Consider the following 20069-nt stretch of genomic DNA (forward strand, 5'->3'; position numbering starts at 1 on the left):
AGACATCTGTCTGGGAAGGTTTCACTTCTTCATTTCTGAATTGTGTTACATAAGTCCTGGTACTTAACTGTCTTTTTACATCTGGTCTGTCATTCAAGGCTTTTCTCTCTCGATACGGGATGCTTTATTTGGAGGAAAGGTTAGCAGAAACTTGTTTTGGAATAAAGCATCGGTCTATTCCATTCGAAACAACATCACGTTTCATTATAATTGACCTCCAGTGGGTTACTGAGGCCCAAAACCTCCCACGGTAAGTGCAATTCTCAGTTCTAATATGCCAGTTAATATCTGTGTAAGGCCATGAAAACTTTACATTGAGGTGAATACTCAATTTGAATACTATTATTAATATACCAGCATTTACTGTTTTATACTGGTTGTCTCATGATTGTACTGTATTTGCAGTTGTGTTGTCATTTGCTTACCCACAGTTAGCATCTGAAACCCATTTTGATAAGGCTTGGACCTGGTTTTAACATTGCCCATAGCTGGGACTTGCTGGGATCAACTTTCATTGTATGTACTTCTGTGCAATTAAATAAGATCTATTTTGTGGTATGAATGTTTTATTTATCTCGGTCCAGGTCATGCAGGGATATGGAGTTCTCCTCTGCTTATGTCTACTAACACCAGCTGTTAGAACTACAAATCCCAAGTTCTTCCCTTGCGACAGCAACGCAGACTCCAGTGTGGTGAACTGCTCTCGGAGGGCGCTCACCCGCATCCCAGTGATCTGCTCAGCCTCTGTCCTTTCACTTGACCTGAGCTATACCGGGATTCAGCAGGTAGGGAAGGATGCATTCTCTGGTGTTCCAAACCTCCAGAAACTGAGCATGACACGGAACTGTCTCCCTAGTCATATGAGGGCCCTGGGGTCTCCCTCGTGCCATGTTGAGATCCACAAGGATGCCTTCATGTGTCTTAAGAACCTCAGCACCCTCCTACTGGAAGGAAACAGCCTCACCTCCCCCCTCCCCAGACTACCTGACAGCCTGGAAGTCCTTAATCTGGAGTCTAACCACCTTTACAACATAACCCAGCCCCTCGGCACACCAAATCTCAAGCAGCTGCTACTCACCATGAACTGCTACTATGGTAACCCCTGCAACCAGTCCTTCCACATTGACGAGGCAGTCTTCAGGGAGCTTACCCAGCTGCAATACCTTACCCTGGGTTTTAACAACGTAACATCCATCCCTCCGGGAATGCCTCCCTCTCTGAAGAGACTGGATCTGAATGAGAATAAAATTTCTGTGTTGAATGAGTGGGCGTTTGCCAATCTGACCCAGCTCTGTCAACTCAACCTGGGCTGGAACTGCCAGCGCTGTGACCATGCTGCTCAGCCCTGCTTCCCCTGCTTCAACAACACCCCCCTTGACATCAACCCACGAGCGTTTTACGCCCAGAACAACTCTCTCAAATTCCTCAGCCTGAGGGGAAACTCCCTCCGCAACATCCCAGAGGGCCTCTTCAGTCCCCTTGTACACCTAGAGAGATTGGACCTATCGGACAACCTACTGGCCATTGCCATACGCACTGGTACCTTCTTCATAGAGCTGAAGAGGCTCACTTGGATCAGCCTCATCTACAACTATGAGCCGATGAAAACATTCAAGGAGCTGGTGCTGTCTCCCAACCTGACCCAGATGTCTGGCCTGAAAACACTTCTCCTCAGTGGGAACTTCTTCCATATGGTCTCAGAGGAAACTGTGGCGGTTCTGGCAAAGTTCCGTTGGCTGGAGGTACTGGAGCTGCGGATGAACTTCATCAGGTCCTGTAATCTGAGTGCCCTGGCCCAGCTACCAGCCCTGGTGAGGGTGGACCTTTCCCAGAACATGCTGGAATTTTTCCCATCCTTCTCTACTCAGTCCAACATGTGTAAGTCCTTTAAGAGCTTTCAGAACCAGAACCGGTATGACACAGTGGAACTTCAGAACCCACCCATGTTGCTCAGTGACAGGAAGGCTGTCCCAGATGAGCCCTGGCATCATCCAGGTCCAGTAGTCACTGCAGCCGAGCCAGGGCCAAACACGTTGGCAATACTGGAGGATGAGTGCACTCAAAACCCAACTATATTTTCCTTCAAAAATAATCTCTGCAATGGTGCCATGTCTTTTGACCTTTCCCAAAACAACATCCTCGCCCTCAATGGCAGTTTGTTCCTAGGTATGGAGAAGGCAGTCTGTTTGGACCTCTCTTACAACTACATGAGCCAGAGCTTAAACGGCAAACAGTTTCTCCACCTGGACAACCTGGCGTACCTCAGCATGGCCCACAACAGGATAGATCTGTACTATGGAGATGCCTTCAAGGAGCTCAACGCCACTCTGAAGGCTTTGGACCTCAGCAACAATGAGTTTCACTTCCTAATGAGAGGCATGGGCCATCGCTTTGAGTTCATCAAGAACCTCCCCAATCTGGAGGTGTTAAGTCTGTCTGACAACAGCATTGGGATGAGGATAGATCATACATTGTACAGCGACTCCCTCAGGTACCTGTATTTCTCCGGGAACAACCTGGACATCATGTGGGACACTAGAAGCAATGACTACATCACCTTCTTCCAGAACCTGACCAACCTTATCTACCTAGATATCTCCAGGAACCAGCTGAGGTCTCTTTCACCAGCAGCCTTCTGTAACCTGCCTGTCAGCCTCCAGGTGCTCCGGGTCAGTGACAACAAACTGAACTATTTCCCCTGGGAGAACATCACAGCGCTCGGCCGACTATGCCACCTTAACCTTAGTCTTAACTATCTGTCTGAACTTCCCGACAAAGTCATACATTTTCAGGCAAAGTTGACCCTTCTGGACCTTAGTCACAACCAGATCAGCTTTCTCCCCGAAGACTTTTTCAGCCAAGCATTGGCATTGCGTTTTCTCTACCTCAACCACAACAAACTCAAGCTGTTGGATCGGCAGTCCCTCCCTGCTCCACTGAGGTACGGCAGTGCCCTCCAGTTGCTCACTCTGCATGCCAACCCCTTTGACTGCTCCTGTGACACTTCCTGGTTTGCGGACTTCCTGCGTGCCAGCCAGGTGGAGATCCTCCTTCTTACCACTGCCGTACACTGTGGTTTCCCCGAGTCACAGCAAGGGGCTAGTGTGTTGTCTATGGACCCCCGCTCCTGCCAGGAAATTTATGGCAGCCTGACCTTCCTCTCTATGACCTTCCTGACTCTGGTGTTCACTGCCTTGCCCCTACTCAGGCACCTCTATGGCTGGGATGTCTGGTACTGCTTCCAGGTACTTCTACAAATCAATGTTGTGTTGTATTCCCTTCCTAGTAGTTAATTGATCAAGTAATGTCATTGATTTACCAGATAGTTCACTAATATGATTTCCAAGTGCACAATCAGTCCCTGATTAGAAGACCATAATTGAATGGCCCAGCTGTAAATCAATGTTGTTTGTGTCCACATGTTGAACATCTACATTACACTATTTATTTTGTAACAAACAGGTGCTGTGGGCAGGACACAAGGGCTACTCACAACTGCCTGGGGGAAACTTCCAGAGTCAGTATGATGCCTTTGTGGTCTTCGACACGGGCAACCACGCAGTGAGAGACTGGGTCTACAATGAGCTGCTCATCCACCTGGAGAACGTGGGGCGGAGGAGGTTCTGTCTCTGCCTGGAGGAGAGAGATTGGGTTCCAGGTCTGTCCTGCATCGAGAATCTTCACAGTGCTGTCTACAGCAGCATGAAGACCGTGTTTGTGCTGACGAGTGGGGCAAGCGGCGGGGGAGCACGGGTTAGCAGAGTAGATGGGGTGACTCGCCAGGCCTTCTACATGGTGCAGCAAAGGCTGCTGGATGAAAAGGTCAGACTTGCAATGCATTTGTGTGTCATTGGCAGCTCCAGTGTTTACTTGCTAAACTGTAATTATTTCGCCACTACGCCCTATTTATTGCCTTACCTCCCTAATCTTACCTCATTTGCACACACTGTACATTGATTTTTTTCAATTGTGTTATTGACTGTAAGTTTGTTTATTCCATGTGTAACTCTGTGCTGCTGTTTGTGTAGCACTGCTTTGCTTTATCTTGGCTAGGTCGCAAATGAGAACATGTTCTCAACTGGCCTACCTGGTTAAATAATGGTGAAATAAAAACTATTATTAAAAAACAGTTGAAGTCGGAAGTTTACATACACTTAGGTTGGGTTCATTAAAACAAATTTTTCAACCACTCCACAAATTTCTTGCCAGAGCTAAGGATGATGTTAAAGAGTTTTAGTATAGCCAATTGGAATTTGTTGTCTGTATATTTGATCATTTAATTTAGGATACCATCAACACCACAGGCCTTTTTGGGTTGGAGGGTTTATATTTTGTCCTGTAGTTCATTCAATGTAATTGGGGAATCCAGTGGATTCTGGTAGTCTATAATAGTTTATTCTAAGATTTGTATTTGATCATGTACAGTTGAAGTCAGAAGTTTACATACACTTAGGTTGGTATCATTAAAACCCGTTTTTCAACCACTCCACAAATTTCTTGTTAACGAACTATAGTTTTGGCAAGTCGGTTAAGACATCTACTTTGTGCATGACACAAGTAATTTTCCAACAATTGTTTACAGACAGATTATTTCACTTATAATTCATTGTATCACAATTCCAGTGGAGCAGAAGTTTACATACACTAAGTTGACTGTGCCTTTAAACAGCTTGGAAAATTCCAGAAATTGATGTCATGGCTTTAGAATCTTTTGATAGGCTAATTGACATCATTTGAGTCAATTGGAGGTGTACCTGTGGATGTATTTCAAGGCCTACCTTCAAACTCAGTGCCTCTTTGCTTGACATCATGGGAAAATCAAAAGAAATCAGCCAAGACCTCAGAAAAAAAATTGTAGACCTCCACAAGTCTGGTTCATCCTTGGGAGCAATTTACAAATGCCTGAAGATACCACGTTCATCTGTACAAACAATAGTACGCAAGTTAAAACACCATGGGACCACGCAGCCGTCATACCACTCAGGAAGCAGACACGTTCTGTCTCCTAGAGATGAACATACTTTGGTGCGAAAAGTGCAAGTCAATCCCAGAACAACAGGAAAGGACCTTGTGTAGGAGCTGGAGGAAACAGGTACAAAAGTATCTATATCCACAGTAAAACGAGTCCCATATCGACATAACCTGAAAGGCCGCTCAGCAAGGAAGAAGCCACTACTCCAAAACCGCCATAAAAAGCCAGACTACGATTTGCAGCTGCACATGACGACAAAGATCGTACTTTTTGGAGAAATGTCCTCTGGTCTGATGAAACAAAACTAGGGACTGGTGCACTTTACAAAATAGATGGCATCAAGACATGGGTCGCAAATGGGTCTTCCAAATGGACAATGACCCCACGCATACTTCCAAAGTTGTGGCAAAATGGCTGAAGGACAACAAAGAAAATGTGTGGGCAGAATTGAAAAAGCGTGTGCGAGCATGGAGGCCTACAAACCTGACTCAGTTACACCAGCTCTGTCAAGAGGAATGGGCCAAAATTCACCCAACTTATTGTGGAAGGCTACCCGAAACGTTTGACCCAAGTTAAACAATTTAAAGGCAATGCTACCAAATACTAATTGAGTGTATGTAAACTTCTGACCCACTGGGACCGTGACGAAATAAATAAAAGCTGAAATAAATCATTCTCTCTACTATTATTCTGACATTCACGTTCTTAAAATAAAGTGGTGATCCTAACTGACCTAAGACAGGGAATTTTTACTAGGATTAATTGTCAGGAATTGTGAAAAACTGAGTTTAAATGTATTTAGCTAAGGTATGTAAACTTCTGACTTCAACTGTACGTAGGCTACCTTCAAGTAATATACTCATAATGAAGCAAAAAAAAACAACAGGCAACATCCTTACCACTCACTCACTCTGTACTGTCTTATCTGTTATCTTATCTGCAGGTGGACGTGGCGGTGTTGGTTCTGCTGGACGAGGTGTTTCCCAAGCTGAAGTACCTGCAGCTGAGGAAGAGGCTCTGCAGGAAGTCTGTTCTGTCCTGGCCCAGAAACCCTCAGGCCCAGCCACTGTTCTGGAACAACATGAAGACAGCACTGGCCTCCGACAACATCCGCTCGTATGACAGCAACGTCAGCGAGAGCTTCATATAGGTGGGTCGATCCACAAATAGAGTGCCTTTTATGTCCTTGTGACATTGTCTGTAAATGTTGATAGAATACTCAATTTAACAGTTGGATAACATACAGTACATCTATAACTACACTAAACCATGTTAGAAATTCCAATAGTATTGTGTTTTCATTCAAATAAAGTTGTTGTTTTCTCTGAAAATCCCCATTTTGCCATGTCCCACGTTATGTTTGTCGGTCTTCTATGAATATTTTCACTCACTTCACCCCAAAATGTGCCCACGTTTTCACCATCATTGTAAAGCCCTAAGTAATGTGTTGCTGTGGTAGTCATTTCGGAAGATTATCGTTTATTTAATGTGATTGGAGATTCATTTACATTTGTCCCTCTTGTTTTAAGGTCAATCCTGTTATGTGAACTGAACTCTCGTTTTAATATGGTGAAACTATTACTTTACAAAAAAAATGTTTTAACAAGAAGCATTGAACATCTAATAGTTCTTAATTTTGTGTCCATCATAACACATCAACCCTGTCACCCATAAATAGATAACTTGTTAAAACATTTCTAGCTTTAGAAAAATGGCACTTTATTCTTGGAATGATCCAGCTCTACTAATAATGGAGTGGTTTTACAGTATAGCAAATCTCATGTGCTTTACACTGTCAAGAGGAGGGGAATTCACTCACAACATTTTCTGGATTGAACTCTATTTTTTTCTTTGTGGCTATCAGATGGTATTATAAAATCAAGGTGAATATGTGAATTGTTTAAAAAAATGTTTGTCTACAATGCGTTTACAGAATAAGTTTGATCCTTCAAAGATAGTTGCTTATTTTGGGTTGGTTTAACTTGTTGCAGTTTGAAGAACATTTTCAGAAATAAATACATGCATTTAGTTACGTGTTAATTTTGATCAGTATTTAATTAACCGATTTCAACAAAGGCCACACACATATTACAGAGAGGGAACAATGTCATTATTGTGTATTAAAACTCATTCCATGTAGAAGTTTACCACCATATCGAGAGCAATGGTGTCATCCAGCCCACACTACAACTTCCACTAAATGTAAATTCCTCCTCATCACTCTGTTCTTCACTTCCATATAAACGAGAACTGAGATTGGTGGTTCTTTTCTAATGTTGTCAACAGGTGAATAAAGTGTTCTTTTTTTGCCACAAGACTCTCTGTTTCTGAAGGAAGTTAGAATAGGAAACTCCTAAATGGCAGCACAGCTGCATCCCATGGCACTTTTTGTAAGAGTAGGGGTGTTAACCCCGGTGTCATGGCTAAATTCCCAACCTGGTCCCATTCGGTCGTTGCCACTTAATCATTCCTAATTGGCATATATCACTCTCCACCTAATAGCTGATGTGTGGCGAGTTGTCTGTGCATCACCCAGGTGGGTGCCAGACACCTGGGTGGGGGATGAGGTGAGTTTACCCCTTACTATGTGAAGTGCTTTGAGTACCACAGTTGGCAGAAAGCTCTATATAAATCCAGTTAGTTATCCAATCGTGGCAGACGAAAGTATGTAGGAAATGACAGAGCAGCGGAAGAATTTAGTGTGAGTCATCAGGTTAGTAGTTTACTACAAAAAAATATAAATTCTAGTTTGTGCTGATGATGCCCTATGCTGATGTCACGGTGGGATAGTCTGACTGAGGCTGGTGGGAGGAGCTATAGGACGACAGGCTCATTGTAATGGCTGGATTGAAATGAATGGAACGGTATCAAACATGGAAACCACATGATTTCCATTCCAGCCATTACAATGAGCCTGTCGTCCTATAGCTTCTCCCACCAGCCGCCACTGTCCACTACACTGGTAAACTAGATATAGGGGAATGATCATTTGTGTTCAGGAGGTCTGGCTTAACCACCCCAAGACAGACAGGCGGATAGATGGAGACACACACACACACACACTGTCTAGTGATCTATCTTCAGTCTGATTTCAGTCTTGTCTCTTGTGTGATTTGTGTTGTAAAGTTTATGAAAGCATGCCTGTGGTATACCCTGTGTGTGTACAATATTATAATTATTATTATTATTAAATATAAGGGGGTATCAAATCAACTGCCAATATAAGGTAGTAGTGGGCAGAGAAACGTATACCATGGACATTTCAGAGGAGGTTAGTGGGACGAGCTATAGGAGGACTGGCTCATGTTAATGGCTGGAATGGAATAAATGGAACAGACTCAGATATGTGGTTTACATATGTTTGATGTGTTTGATACCATTTCATTTATTTCATTCCAGCCATTACAAATGAGTCCGTCCTCCTACAATTCCTCCCACCAGCCTCCTCTGGGACATTGGTATACAAACAGTTCAATATTGTCCAAATGTTGTGAACTATTATGTGACAGTGATGTTGATTGGTATTATTTCTGTTGATAGTAGGTATCACTATGGCAACCTCACCATCCCTCTCAACTCCACTAGTGGGCCCCTTCTCTCAGTTCAACAGTATCTACCACAGACACTGTCAGTCAATCAACATTCTCTTCTCTGTCAGAGGGAAACATTGTGGAACCTTCTTGTAGTCTGGGGTTGATTTTTGTCTGTTGGTTTATCTAAATCTCTTGTAAGGATGAACAATAATATCCTTCTACTTTCTACCATATAAATTAAACTCAATGACCAAATGTGGCTGTATTTCCTGCCACACCAGTCGACTAGCTTTCATTGTGCTCGTCCCATAGACTACGCTCACTGCGTTACCTCCATCTCCAATCATCGCTGTCCCTTTAATTGTCCCCGCCGCCGTGGGAGAGAGTTTGCGCGTGCTTGTGGCGGACAGCAGGAGAGGTCGACAGAATGCTGGGACTGTGGAGCTCGCGCAATGGACTTGGACACGAGCTGGGCTTTCCGGTGATGGAGAAGGACCGGTGTGTTGACGGGTAAGAGAGCCACCGAGCCTACTTCTACGAACACCGTCTTGATTTTAGGGCATCTTTAAAAAAAATAGATGATTCAAAATGCGTTGTTTTTGTGACTGAGAGGCTTAATTCTTATGTAATGTAGAGATATATACAGCCACGGATAGGAGAAGTCGCTTAATCCCCCTACCCGTGGTCGCACATAGTTTCTACCCTGCGGGGTCTGACACGGGCTGGGTGGAATACATCTATGACCGCGACTGTCTCATTAGGCCCAAGTGTTTCCACTTCTGAAGGGATATTAGACAGGTTGTTGGATTGAGAGCCGTTACATCTCTCATCAAGCATCACCCAGCATCATGCCAAACGTGTTGCAATATAAACTGGAGCAGTTTCCCCCGCGCTACTGCTGTGGTCAACTCAGAGACGGAGAATGACTTATTCTGTGGGGTGTAACAAAGCTATGTGTAGCTGAAGAACTTTGGGAATATTGTGATTTTCTTTTGGATCGATATAGGAAGTGATTTCAACATCGTCCAGTCCATCAACCCAAAATGATTGAAATTTGACTGACATGTCATGGTGCTAAACTTCCTCCGCTCTGGGTAGAATTGACACAAGCGCCCAGTATCGGGAAGGGGATTTCAGTTTTTCTTCAATATGATGGCCTTTTTGATGTTGCGGATCACATTAGCTTCCAACAGGTTTATTTACGATACTTTAGCACAAAGCTAACCTTTGAATGTTAGATTTTTTTCAAAGACAATTGATTCACTCTTGTTTTGCGTGTCATTGGATGGAGTCAAGGAAAACACTATAAACTAAATGTTTAATATTGAGTTCTATGATACTGGTTTATGATTATAATATATTATGTAGGGTCGATTGCTGTCAGATAGCGTTTATTGTCTCTCATCCATTGATGGAAAGCGGATTGACAACTCGTGAGATTGACACATATCTAAACCAATGGTCTAGCCGTAGATTACCTCAACGCCCGATCTTGTTAGATAAGAGGAGGGATTTCTGGCATGGATTTGCATAGTATCCGCTTTCCTTTTCAGAGGAAAAACGCAAAACCGACCTTAGATCTGTGTCAAAGCGGAAGCAGCTGAGCTGTGAGGGCACTTTCAACCGTGCTGAAACGCACAGTGTTCTGTTTCTTAAAAACGGACAGTAGGACCTGGGGGATGTTGGTACTTAAGTAAAATACTTTAAAGTAATATTTAATTCGTTTTTTATGGGGGTATCTGTACTTAACTATTTATATTTTTGACTACTTTTACTTCACTAAATTCCTTAAGAAAATATTGTACTTTTTACTCCATACACTTTCCTTGACACCCAAAAGTACTCGTTACATTTTGAATGCTTAGCAGGACAGAAAAATAGTCAAATTCACGCCCTTAACAGAACATCCCTGGTCATCCCTACTGCCTCTGATCTGGTGGACTCACTAAACACAACATGCTTTGTTTGTAAATGTCTGCATTTTGGAGTGTGCCCCTGGCTATCCGTAAAATAAAAACAACAAGAAAATGATGCTGTCTGGTTTGCTTAATATAAGGAATATGAAATGATTTTTACTTTTAATACATAAGTATATTTTAAACCAAATACTTTTAGACTTTTACTTTGTAAAACTATACTCGAGTATCTTAATATTTACTCAAGTATTACAATTGGGTACTTTTTCCACCACTGGTAGCCTACTTTTTATGTTAGCAGCTGTTTTTTTTCTCTCTCAATGCCAAATATTTTCTTGGAATAATAGAGAAAGGGACATTTATCAACACAATTAAAAACTAACTTTCACTCCACCCACAAGGCAAGAAATCGTATACATTTTATCTCTCCTTGCTTACCCTGTCTAATCCATTTCTCTCCTCACTTACCCTGTCTCTATCTCTCTCTCTCCTCACTAACCCTGTCTCCATCTCTCTCTCTCCTCACTTACCCTGTCTCCATCTCTCTCTCTCCTCACTAACCCTGTCTCCATCTCTCTCTCTCCTCACTAACCCTGTCTCCATCTCTCTCTCTCCTCACTAACCCTGTCTCCATCTCTCTCTCTCCTCACTTACCCTGTCTCCATCTCTCTCTCTCCTCACTAACCCTGTCTCCATCTCTCGCTCTCCTCACTTACTCTGTCTTCATCTCTCTCTCTCCTCACTTACCCTGTCTCCATCTCTCTCTCTCCTCACTAACCCTGTCTCCATCTCTCTCTCTCCTCACTAACCCTGTCTCCATCTTGCTCTCTCCTCACTTACCCTGTCTCCATCTCTCTCTCTCCTCACTAACCCTGTCTCCATCTCTCTCTCTCCTCACTAACCCTGTCTCCATCTCTTTCTCTCCTCACTTACCCTGTCTCCATCTCTCTCTCTCCTCACTTACCCTGTCTCCATCTCTCTCTCTCCTCACTAACCCTGTCTCCATCTCTCTCTCTCCTCACTTACCCTGTCTCCATCTCTCTCTCTCCTAACTAACCCTGTCTCCATCTCTCTCTCTCCTCACTAACCCTGTCTCCATCTCTCTCTCTCCTCACTTACCCTGTCTCCATCTCTCTCTCCTCACTTACCCTGTCTCCATCTCTCTCTCTCCTCACTAACCCTGTCTCCATCTCTCTCTCTCTCATCACTAACCCAGTCTCCATCTCTCTCTCTCCTCACTAACCCTGTCTTCATCTCGCTCTCTCCTCACTTACCCTGTCTCCATCTCTCTCTCTCCTCACTTACCCTGTCTCCATCTCTCTCTCTCCTCACTTACCCTGTCTCCATCTCTCTCTCTCCTCACTTACCCTGTCTCCATCTCTCTCTCTCCTCACTAACCCTGTCTCCATCTCTCTCTCTCCTCACTAACCCTGTCTCCATCTCTTTCTCTCCTCACTTACCCTGTCTCCATCTCTCTCTCTCCTCACTTACCCTGTCTCCATCTCTCTCTCTCTCTCCTCACTAACCCTGTCTCCATCTCTCTCTCTCCTCACTAACCCTGTCTCCATCTCTCTCTCTCCTCACTTACCCTGTCTCCATCTCTCTCTCTCCTCACTAACCCTGTCTCCATCTCGCTCTCCTCACTTACCCTGTCTCCATCTCTCTCTCCTCACTTACCCTGTCTCCATCTCTCTCTCCTCACTTACCCTGTCTCCATCTCTCTCTCTCCTCACTTACCCTGTCTCCATCTCTCTCTCTCATCACTAACCCAGTCTCCATCTCTCTCTCCTCACTTACCCTGTCTCCATCTCTCTCTCCTCACTTACCCTGTCTCCATCTCTCTCTCTCCTCACTTACCCTGTCTCCATCTCTCTCTCTCCTCACTAACCCTGTCTCCATCTCTCTCTCTCCTCACTTACCCTGTCTCCATCTCTCTCTCTCCTCACTTACCCTGTCCCCATCTCTCTCTCTCCTCACTAACCCTGTCTCCATCTCTCTCTCTCCTCACTAACCCTGTCTCCATCTCTTTCTCTCCTCACTTACCCTGTCTCCATCTCTCTCTCTCCTCACTTACCCTGTCTCCATCTCTCTCTCTCTCTCCTCACTAACCCTGTCTCCATCTCTCTCTCTCCTCACTAACCCTGTCTCCATCTCTCTCTCTCCTCACTTACCCTGTCTCCATCTCTCTCTCTCCTCACTTACCCTGTCTCCATCTCGCTCTCCTCACTTACCCTGTCTCCATCTCTCTCTCTCATCACTAACCCAGTCTCCATCTTGCTCTCTCCTCACTTACCCTGTCTCCATCTCTCTCTCCTCACTTACCCTGTCTCCATCTCTCTCTCTCCTCACTTACCCTGTCTCCATCTCTCTCTCTCCTCACTAACCCTGTCTCCATCTCTCTCTCCTCACTAACCCTGTCTCCATCTCTCTCTCTCCTCACTTACCCTGTCCCCATCTCTCTCTCTCCTCACTAACCCTGTCTCCATCTCTCTCTCTCCTCACTAACCCTGTCTCCATCTCTTTCTCTCCTCACTTACCCTGTCTCCATCTCTCTCTCTCCTCACTTACCCTGTCTCCATCTCTCTCTCTCTCTCCTCACTAACCCTGTCTCCATCTCTCTCTCTCCTCACTAACCCTGTCTCCATCTCTCTCTCTCCTCACTTACCCTGTCTCCATCTCGCTCTCTCCTCACTTACCCTGTCTCCATCTCGCTCTCCTCACTTACCCTGTCTCCATCTCTCTCTCCTCACTTACCCTGTATCCATCTCTCTCTCTCTCCTCGCTTACTGTCTCCATCTCTCTCTCTCCTCACTAACCCTGTCTCCATCTCTCTCTCTCCTCACTTACCCTGTCTCCATCTCTCTCTCTCCTCACTAACCCTGTCTCCATCTCTCTCTCTCCTCACTTACCCTGTCTCCATCTCTCTCTCCTCACTAACCCTGTCTCCATCTCTCTCTCTCCTCACTTACCCTGTCTCCATCTCTCTCTCTCCTCACTTACCCTGTCTCCATCTCTCTCTCCTCACTTACCCTGTCTCCATCTCTCTCTCTCCTCACTTACCCTGTCTCCATCTCTCTCTCCTCACTTACCCTGTCTCCATCTCTCTCTCTCCTCACTTACCCTGTCTCCATCTCTCTCTCTCCTCACTTACCCTGTCTCCATCTCTCTCTCCTCACTAACCCTGTCTCCATCTCTCTCTCTCCTCACTTACCCTGTCTACATCTCTCTCTCTCCTCACTTACCCTGTCTCCATCTCTCTCTCCTCACTTACCCTGTCTCCATCTCTCTCTCTCCTCACTTACCCTGTCTCCATCTCTCTCTCTCCTCACTTACCCTGTCTCCATCTCTCTCTCCTCACTAACCCTGTCTCCATCTCTCTCTCTCCTCACTTACCCTGTCTCCATCTCTCTCTCTCCTCACTTACCCTGTCTCCATCTCGCTCTCTCCTCACTTACCCTGTCTCCATCTCGCTCTCCTCACTTACCCTGTCTCCATCTCGCTCTCCTCACTTACCCTGTCTCCATCTCTCTCTCCTCACTTACCCTGTCTCCATCTCTCTCTCTCCTCACTTACCCTGTCTCCATCTCTCTCTCTCCTCACTAACCCTGTCTCCATCTCTCTCTCTCCTCACTTACCCTGTCTCCATCTCTCTCTCTCCTCACTAACCCTGTCTCCATCTCTCTCCTCACTTACCCTGTCTCCATCTCTCTCTCCTCACTTACCCTGTCTCCATCTCTCTCTCTCCTCACTTACCCTGTCTCCATCTCTCTCTCTCCTCACTAACCCTGTCTCCATCTCTCTCTCTCCTCACTAACCCTGTCTCCATCTCTCTCTCTCCTCACTTACCCTGTCCCCATCTCTCTCTCTCCTCACTAACCCTGTCTCCATCTCTCTCTCTCCTCACTAACCCTGTCTCCATCTCTTTCTCTCCTCACTTACCCTGTCTCCATCTCTCTCCCTCACTTACCCTGTCTCCATCTCTCTCTCTCTCTCCTCACTAACCCTGTCTCCATCTCTCTCTCTCCTCACTAACCCTGTCTCCATCTCTCTCTCTCCTCACTTACCCTGTCTCCATCTCTCTCTCTCCTCACTTACCCTGTCTCCATCTCTCTCTCCTCACTTACCCTGTCTCCATCTCTCTCTCCTCACTTACCCTGTATCCATCTCTCTCTCTCTCACTCACCCTGTCTCCATCTCTCTCTCTCCTCACTAACCCTGTCTCCATCTCTCTCTCTCCTCACTTACCCTGTCTCCATCTCTCTCTCTCCTCACTAACCCTGTCTCCATCTCTCTCTCTCCTCACTTACCCTGTCTCCATCTCTCTCTCCTCACTAACCCTGTCTCCATCTCTCTCTCTCCTCACTTACCCTGTCTACATCTCTCTCTCTCCTCACTTACCCTGTCTCCATCTCTCTCTCCTCACTTACCCTGTCTCCATCTCTCTCTCTCCTCACTTACCCTGTCTCCATCTCTCTCTCCTCACTTACCCTGTCTCCATCTCTCTCTCTCCTCACTTACCCTGTCTCCATCTCTCTCTCTCCTCACTTACCCTGTCTCCATCTCTCTCTCCTCACTAACCCTGTCTCCATCTCTCTCTCTCCTCACTTACCCTGTCTCCATCTCTCTCTCTCCTCCTTACCCTGTCTCCATCTCTCTCTCCTCACTCACCCTGTCTCCATCTCTCTCTCTCCTCACTTACCCTGTCTCCATCTCTCTCTCTCCTCACTTACCCTGTCTCCATCTCTCTCTCCTCACTAACCCTGTCTCCATCTCTCTCTCTCCTCACTTACCCTGTCTCCATCTCTCTCTCTCCTCACTTACCCTGTCTCCATCTCGCTCTCTCCTCACTTACCCTGTCTCCATCTCTCTCTCCTCACTTACCCTGTCTCCATCTCAGCTCTCCTCACTTTACCCTGTCTCCATCTCTCTCTCCTCACTTACCCCTGTCTCCATCTCTCTCTCTCCTCACTTACCCTGTCTCCATCTCTCTCTCTCCTCACTAACCCTGTCTCCATCTCTCTCTCTCCTCACTTACCCTGTCTCCATCTCTCTCTCTCCTCACTAACCCTGTCTCCATCTCGCTCTCCTCACTTACCCTGTCTCCATCTCTCTCTCTCTCACTTACCCTGTCTCCATCTCTCTCTCCTCACTTACCCTGTCTCCATCTCTCTCTCTCCTCACTTACCCTGTCTCCATCACTCTCTCTCCTCACTAACCCAGTCTCCATCTTGCTCTCTCCTCACTTACCCTGTCTCCATCTCTCTCTCCTCACTTACCCTGTCTCCATCTCTCTCTCTCCTCACTTACCCTGTCTCCATCTCTCTCTCTCCTCACTAACCCTGTCTCCATCTCTCTCTCTCCTCACTTACCCTGTCTCCATCTCTCTCTCTCCTCACTTACCCTGTCTCCATCTCTCTCTCTCCTCACTTACCCTGTCTCCATCTCTCTCTCTCCTCACTAACCCTGTCTCCATCTCTTTCTCTCCTCACTTACCCTGTCTCCATCTCTCTCTCTCCTCACTTACCCTGTCTCCATCTCTCTCTCTCCTCACTAACCCTGTCTCCATCTCTCTCTCTCCTCACTAACCCTGTCTCCATCTCTCTCTCTCCTCACTTACCCTGTCTCCATCTCGCTCTCTCCTCACTTACCCTGTCTCCATCTCGCTCTCCTCACTTACCCTGTCTCCATCTCTCTCTCTCTCACTTACCCTGTCTCCATCTTGCTCTCTCCTCACTTACCCTGTCTCCATCTCTTTCTCTCCTCACTTACCCTGTCTCCATCTCTCTCTCTCCTCACTTACCCTGTCTCCATCTCTCTCTCTCCTCACTAACCCTGTCTCCATCTCTCTCTCTCCTCACTTACCCTGTCTCCATCTCTCTCTCTCCTCACTTACCCTGTCCCCATCTCTCTCTCTCCTCACTAACCCTGTCTCCATCTCTCTCTCCTCACTAACCCTGTCTCCATCTCTTTCTCTCCTCACTTACCCTGTCTCCATCTCTCTCTCTCCTCACTTACCCCTGTCTCCATCTCTCTCTCTCTCTCACTTACCCTGTCTCCATCTCTCTCTCTCCTCACTAACCCTGTCTCCATCTCTCTCTCTCCTCACTTACCCCTGTCTCCATCTCTCTCTCTCCTCACTTACCCTGTCTCCATCTTGCTCTCCTCACTTACCCTGTCTCCATCTCTCTCTCCTCACTTACCCTGTCTCCATCTCTCTCTCTCTCTCTCGCTTACCTGTCTCCATCTCTCTCTCTCCTCACTAACCCTGTCTCCATCTCTCTCTCTCCTCACTTACCCTGTCTCCATCTCTCTCTCCTCACTAACCCTGTCTCCATCTCTTTCTCTCCTCACTTACCCTGTCTCCATCTCTCTCTCCTCACTAACCCTGTCTCCATCTCTCTCTCTCCTCACTTACCCTGTCTCCATCTCTCTCTCTCCTCACTTACCCTGTCTCCATCTCTCTCTCCTCACTTACCGTGTCTCCATCTCTCTCTCTCCTCCCTTACCCTGTCTCCATCTCTATCTCTCCTCACTTATCCTGTCTCCATCTCTCTCTCCTCACTAACCCTGTCTCCATCTCTCTCTCTCCTCACTTACCCTGTCTCCATCTCTCTCTCTCCTCACTTACCCTGTCTCCATCTCTCTCTCCTCACTTACCCTGTCTCCATCTCTCTCTCTCCTCACTTACCCTGTCTCCATCTCTCTCTCTCCTCACTTACCCTGTCTCCATCTCTCTCTCCTCACTTACCCTGTCTCCATCTCTCTCTCTCCTCACTTACCCTGTCTCCATCTCTCTCTCCTACCTTTCCATCTCCCTCCTCCTTACCTGTCTCCATCTCTCTCTCCTCACTTACCCTGTCTCCATCTCTCTCCTCACTTACCCTGTCTCCATCTCTCTCTCTCCTCGCTTACCCTGTCTCCATCTCTCTCTCTCCTCACTTACCCTGTCTCCATCTCTCTCTCTCCTCACTAACCCTGTCTCCATCTCTCTCTCTCCTCACTTACCCTGTCTCCATCTCTCTCTCTCCTCACTAACCCTGTCTCCATCTCTCTCTCTCCTCACTTACCCTGTCTCCATCTCTTTCTCTCCTCCTTACCCTGTCTCCATCTCTCTCTCTCCTCACTTACCCTGTCTCCATCTCTCTCTCTCCTCACTACCCTGTCTCCATCTCTCTCTCTCCTCACTAACCCTGTCTCCATCTCTCTCTCTCCTCACTTACCCTGTCTCCATCTCTCTCTCCTCACTTACCCTGTCTCCATCTCGCTCTCCTCCTTTCCCTGTCTCCATCTCTCTCCTCACTTACCCTGTCTCCATCTCTCTCTCTCCTCACTACTGTCTCCATCTCTCTCTCCTCACTTACCCTGTCTCCATCTCTCTCTCTCCTCACTAACCCTGTCTCCATCTCTCTCTCTCCTCACTAACCCTGTCTCCATCTTTCTCTCCTCACTTACCCTGTCTCCATCTCTCTCTCCTCACTAACCCTGTCTCCATCTCTCTCTCCTCACTTACCCTGTCTCCATCTCTCTCTCCTCACTAACCCTGTCTCCATCTCTCTCTCCTCACTTACCCTGTCTCCATCTCTCTCTCTCCTCACTTACCCTGTCTCCATCTCTCTCTCTCACTTACCCTGTCTCCATCTTCTCTCTCCCCTGTCTCCATCTCTCTCTCCTCACTTACCCTGTCTCCATCTCTCTCTCTCCTCACTTACCCTGTCTCCATCTCTCTCTCCTCACTAACCCTGTCTCCATCTCTCTCTCTCCTCACTTACCCTGTCTCCATCTCTCTCTCTCCTCGCTTACTGTCTCCATCTCTCTCTCTCCTCACTAACCCTGTCTCCATCTCTTTCTCTCCTCACTTACCCTGTCTCCATCTCTCTCTCTCCTCACTAACCCTGTCTCCATCTCTTTCTCTCCTCACTTACCCTGTCTCCATCTCTCTCTCTCCTCACTTAGCCTGTCTCCATCTCTCTCTCCTCACTTAGCCTGTCTCCATCTCTCTCTCCTCACTTACCCTGTCTCCATCTCTCTCTCCTCACTTACCCTGTCTCCATCTCTCTCTCTCCTCACTTACCCTGTCTCCATCTCTCTCTCCTCACTAACCCTGTCTCCATCTCTCTCTCCTCACTTACCCTGTCTCCATCTCTCTCTCTCCTCGCTTACCCTGTCTCCATCTCTCTCTCTCCTCACTAACCCTGTCTCCATCTCTTTCTCTCCTCACTTACCCTGTCTCCATCTCTCTCTCTCCTCACTAACCCTGTCTCCATCTCTTTCTCTCCTCACTAACCCTGTCTCCATATCTCTCTCTCCTCACTTACCCTGTCTCCATCTCGCTCTCTCCTCACTTACCCTGTCTCCATCTCTCTCTCCTCACTTACCCTGTCTCCATCTCTCTCTCCTCACTTACCCTGTCTCCATCTCTCTCTCTCTCGCTTACTGTCTCCATCTCTCTCTCCTCCACTTACCCTGTCTCCATCTCTCTCTCTCCTCACTTACCCTGTCTCCATCTCTCTCTCTCCTCACTTACCCTGTCTCCATCTCTCTCTCTCCTCACTTACCCTGTCTCCATCTCTCTCTCTCTCACTTACCCTGTCTCCATCTCTCTCTCCTCACTTACCCTGTCTCCATCTCTCTCTCTCCTCACTTACCCTGTCTCCATCTCTCTCTCTCCTCACTAACCCTGTCTCCATCTCTCTCTCCTCACTTAACCCTGTCTCCATCTCTCTCTCCTCACTTACCCTGTCTCCATCTCTCTCTCTCCTCACTTACCCTGTCTCCATCTCTCTCCTCACTTACCCTGTCTCCATCTCTCTCTCTCCACTTACCCTGTCTCCATCTCTCTCTCTCCTCACTACCCTGTCTCCATCTCTCTCTCTCCTCACTTACCCTGTCTCCATCTCTCTCTCTCCTCACTTACCCTGTCTCCATCTCTCTCTCTCCTCACTAACCCTGTCTCCATCTCTCTCTCCTCACTTACCCTGTCTCCATCTCTCTCTCTCCTCACTAACCCTGTCTCCATCTCTCTCTCCTCACTAACCCTGTCTCCATCTCTCTCTCCTCACTAACCCTGTCTCCATCTCTCTCTCCTCACTTACCCTGTCTCCATCTCTCTCTCTCCTCACTTACCCTGTCTCCATCTCTCTCTCTCCTCACTAACCCTGTCTCCATCTTGCTCTCCCCTCACTTACCCTGTCTTCATCTCTCTCTCCTCACTTACCCTGTCTCCATCTCTCTCTCTCCTCACTTACCCTGTCTCCATCTCTCTCTCCTCACTAACCCTGTCTCCATCTCTCTCTCTCCTCACTTACCCTGTCTCCATCTCTCTCTCTCCTCGCTTACTGTCTCCATCTCTCTCTCTCCTCACTAACCCTGTCTCCATCTCTTTCTCTCCTCACTTACCCTGTCTCCATCTCTCTCTCCTCCTCACTAACCCTGTCTCCATCTCTTTCTCTCCTCACTTACCCTGTCTCCATCTCTCTCTCTCTCACTTACCTGTCTCCATCTCTCTCTCCTCACTTAGCCCTGTCTCCATCTCTCTCTCCTCACTTACCCTGTCTCCATCTCTCTCTCTCCTCACTTACCCTGTCTCCATCTCTCTCTCCCTCACTTACCCTGTCTCCATCTCTCTCTCCTCACTAACCCTGTCTCCAT

General features: G+C 46.9%; 2 protein-coding genes across 4 annotated transcripts in view; both read left to right on the forward strand.

Moving 5' to 3' along the window:
- Nucleotides 1-162: 162 nt before the first annotated feature.
- On the forward strand, nt 163-7284 carry tlr9 (toll-like receptor 9). 2 transcript variants are annotated; one of them, NM_001123653.1, is given in 4 exon segments: nt 163-250; nt 585-3245; nt 3463-3822; nt 5916-6164. In NM_001123653.1, coding segments are annotated over 3 exon segments (3225 nt in total). In that variant the 5' UTR covers nt 163-250; nt 585-587; the 3' UTR covers nt 6123-6164.
- A 1365-nt stretch (nt 7285-8649) lies between these two features.
- Nucleotides 8650-20069, forward strand: part of LOC106566523 (ERC protein 2) — a 448684-nt gene continuing 437264 nt past the window's right edge. For both annotated transcript variants that reach the window (XM_045692987.1, XM_045692988.1), the window contains exon 1: nt 8650-9015. The gene's annotated coding sequence lies outside the window, so the exon portion shown is untranslated. The remainder of the gene's footprint in view (nt 9016-20069) is intronic.

Source organism: Salmo salar, chromosome ssa13 (genome assembly GCF_905237065.1).
Source record: "Salmo salar chromosome ssa13, Ssal_v3.1, whole genome shotgun sequence".
In the NCBI taxonomy this organism is placed as follows: domain Eukaryota; kingdom Metazoa; phylum Chordata; class Actinopteri; order Salmoniformes; family Salmonidae; genus Salmo; species Salmo salar.

What these genes read in the sequence shown, in the direction of transcription:
- tlr9 (XM_014134611.2), top strand. Translation starts at nt 558, where the DNA reads ATGAATGTTTTATTTATCTCGGTCCAGGTCATGCAGGGATATGGAGTT. An exon ending in ATGTCTGGTACTGCTTCCAG is followed by an intron (nt 3,246 to 3,462) that starts GTACTTCTACAA and finishes TGTAACAAACAG; the next exon opens with GTGCTGTGGGCAGGACACAA. An exon ending in AAAGGCTGCTGGATGAAAAG is followed by an intron (nt 3,823 to 5,915) that starts GTCAGACTTGCA and finishes TCTTATCTGCAG; the next exon opens with GTGGACGTGGCGGTGTTGGT.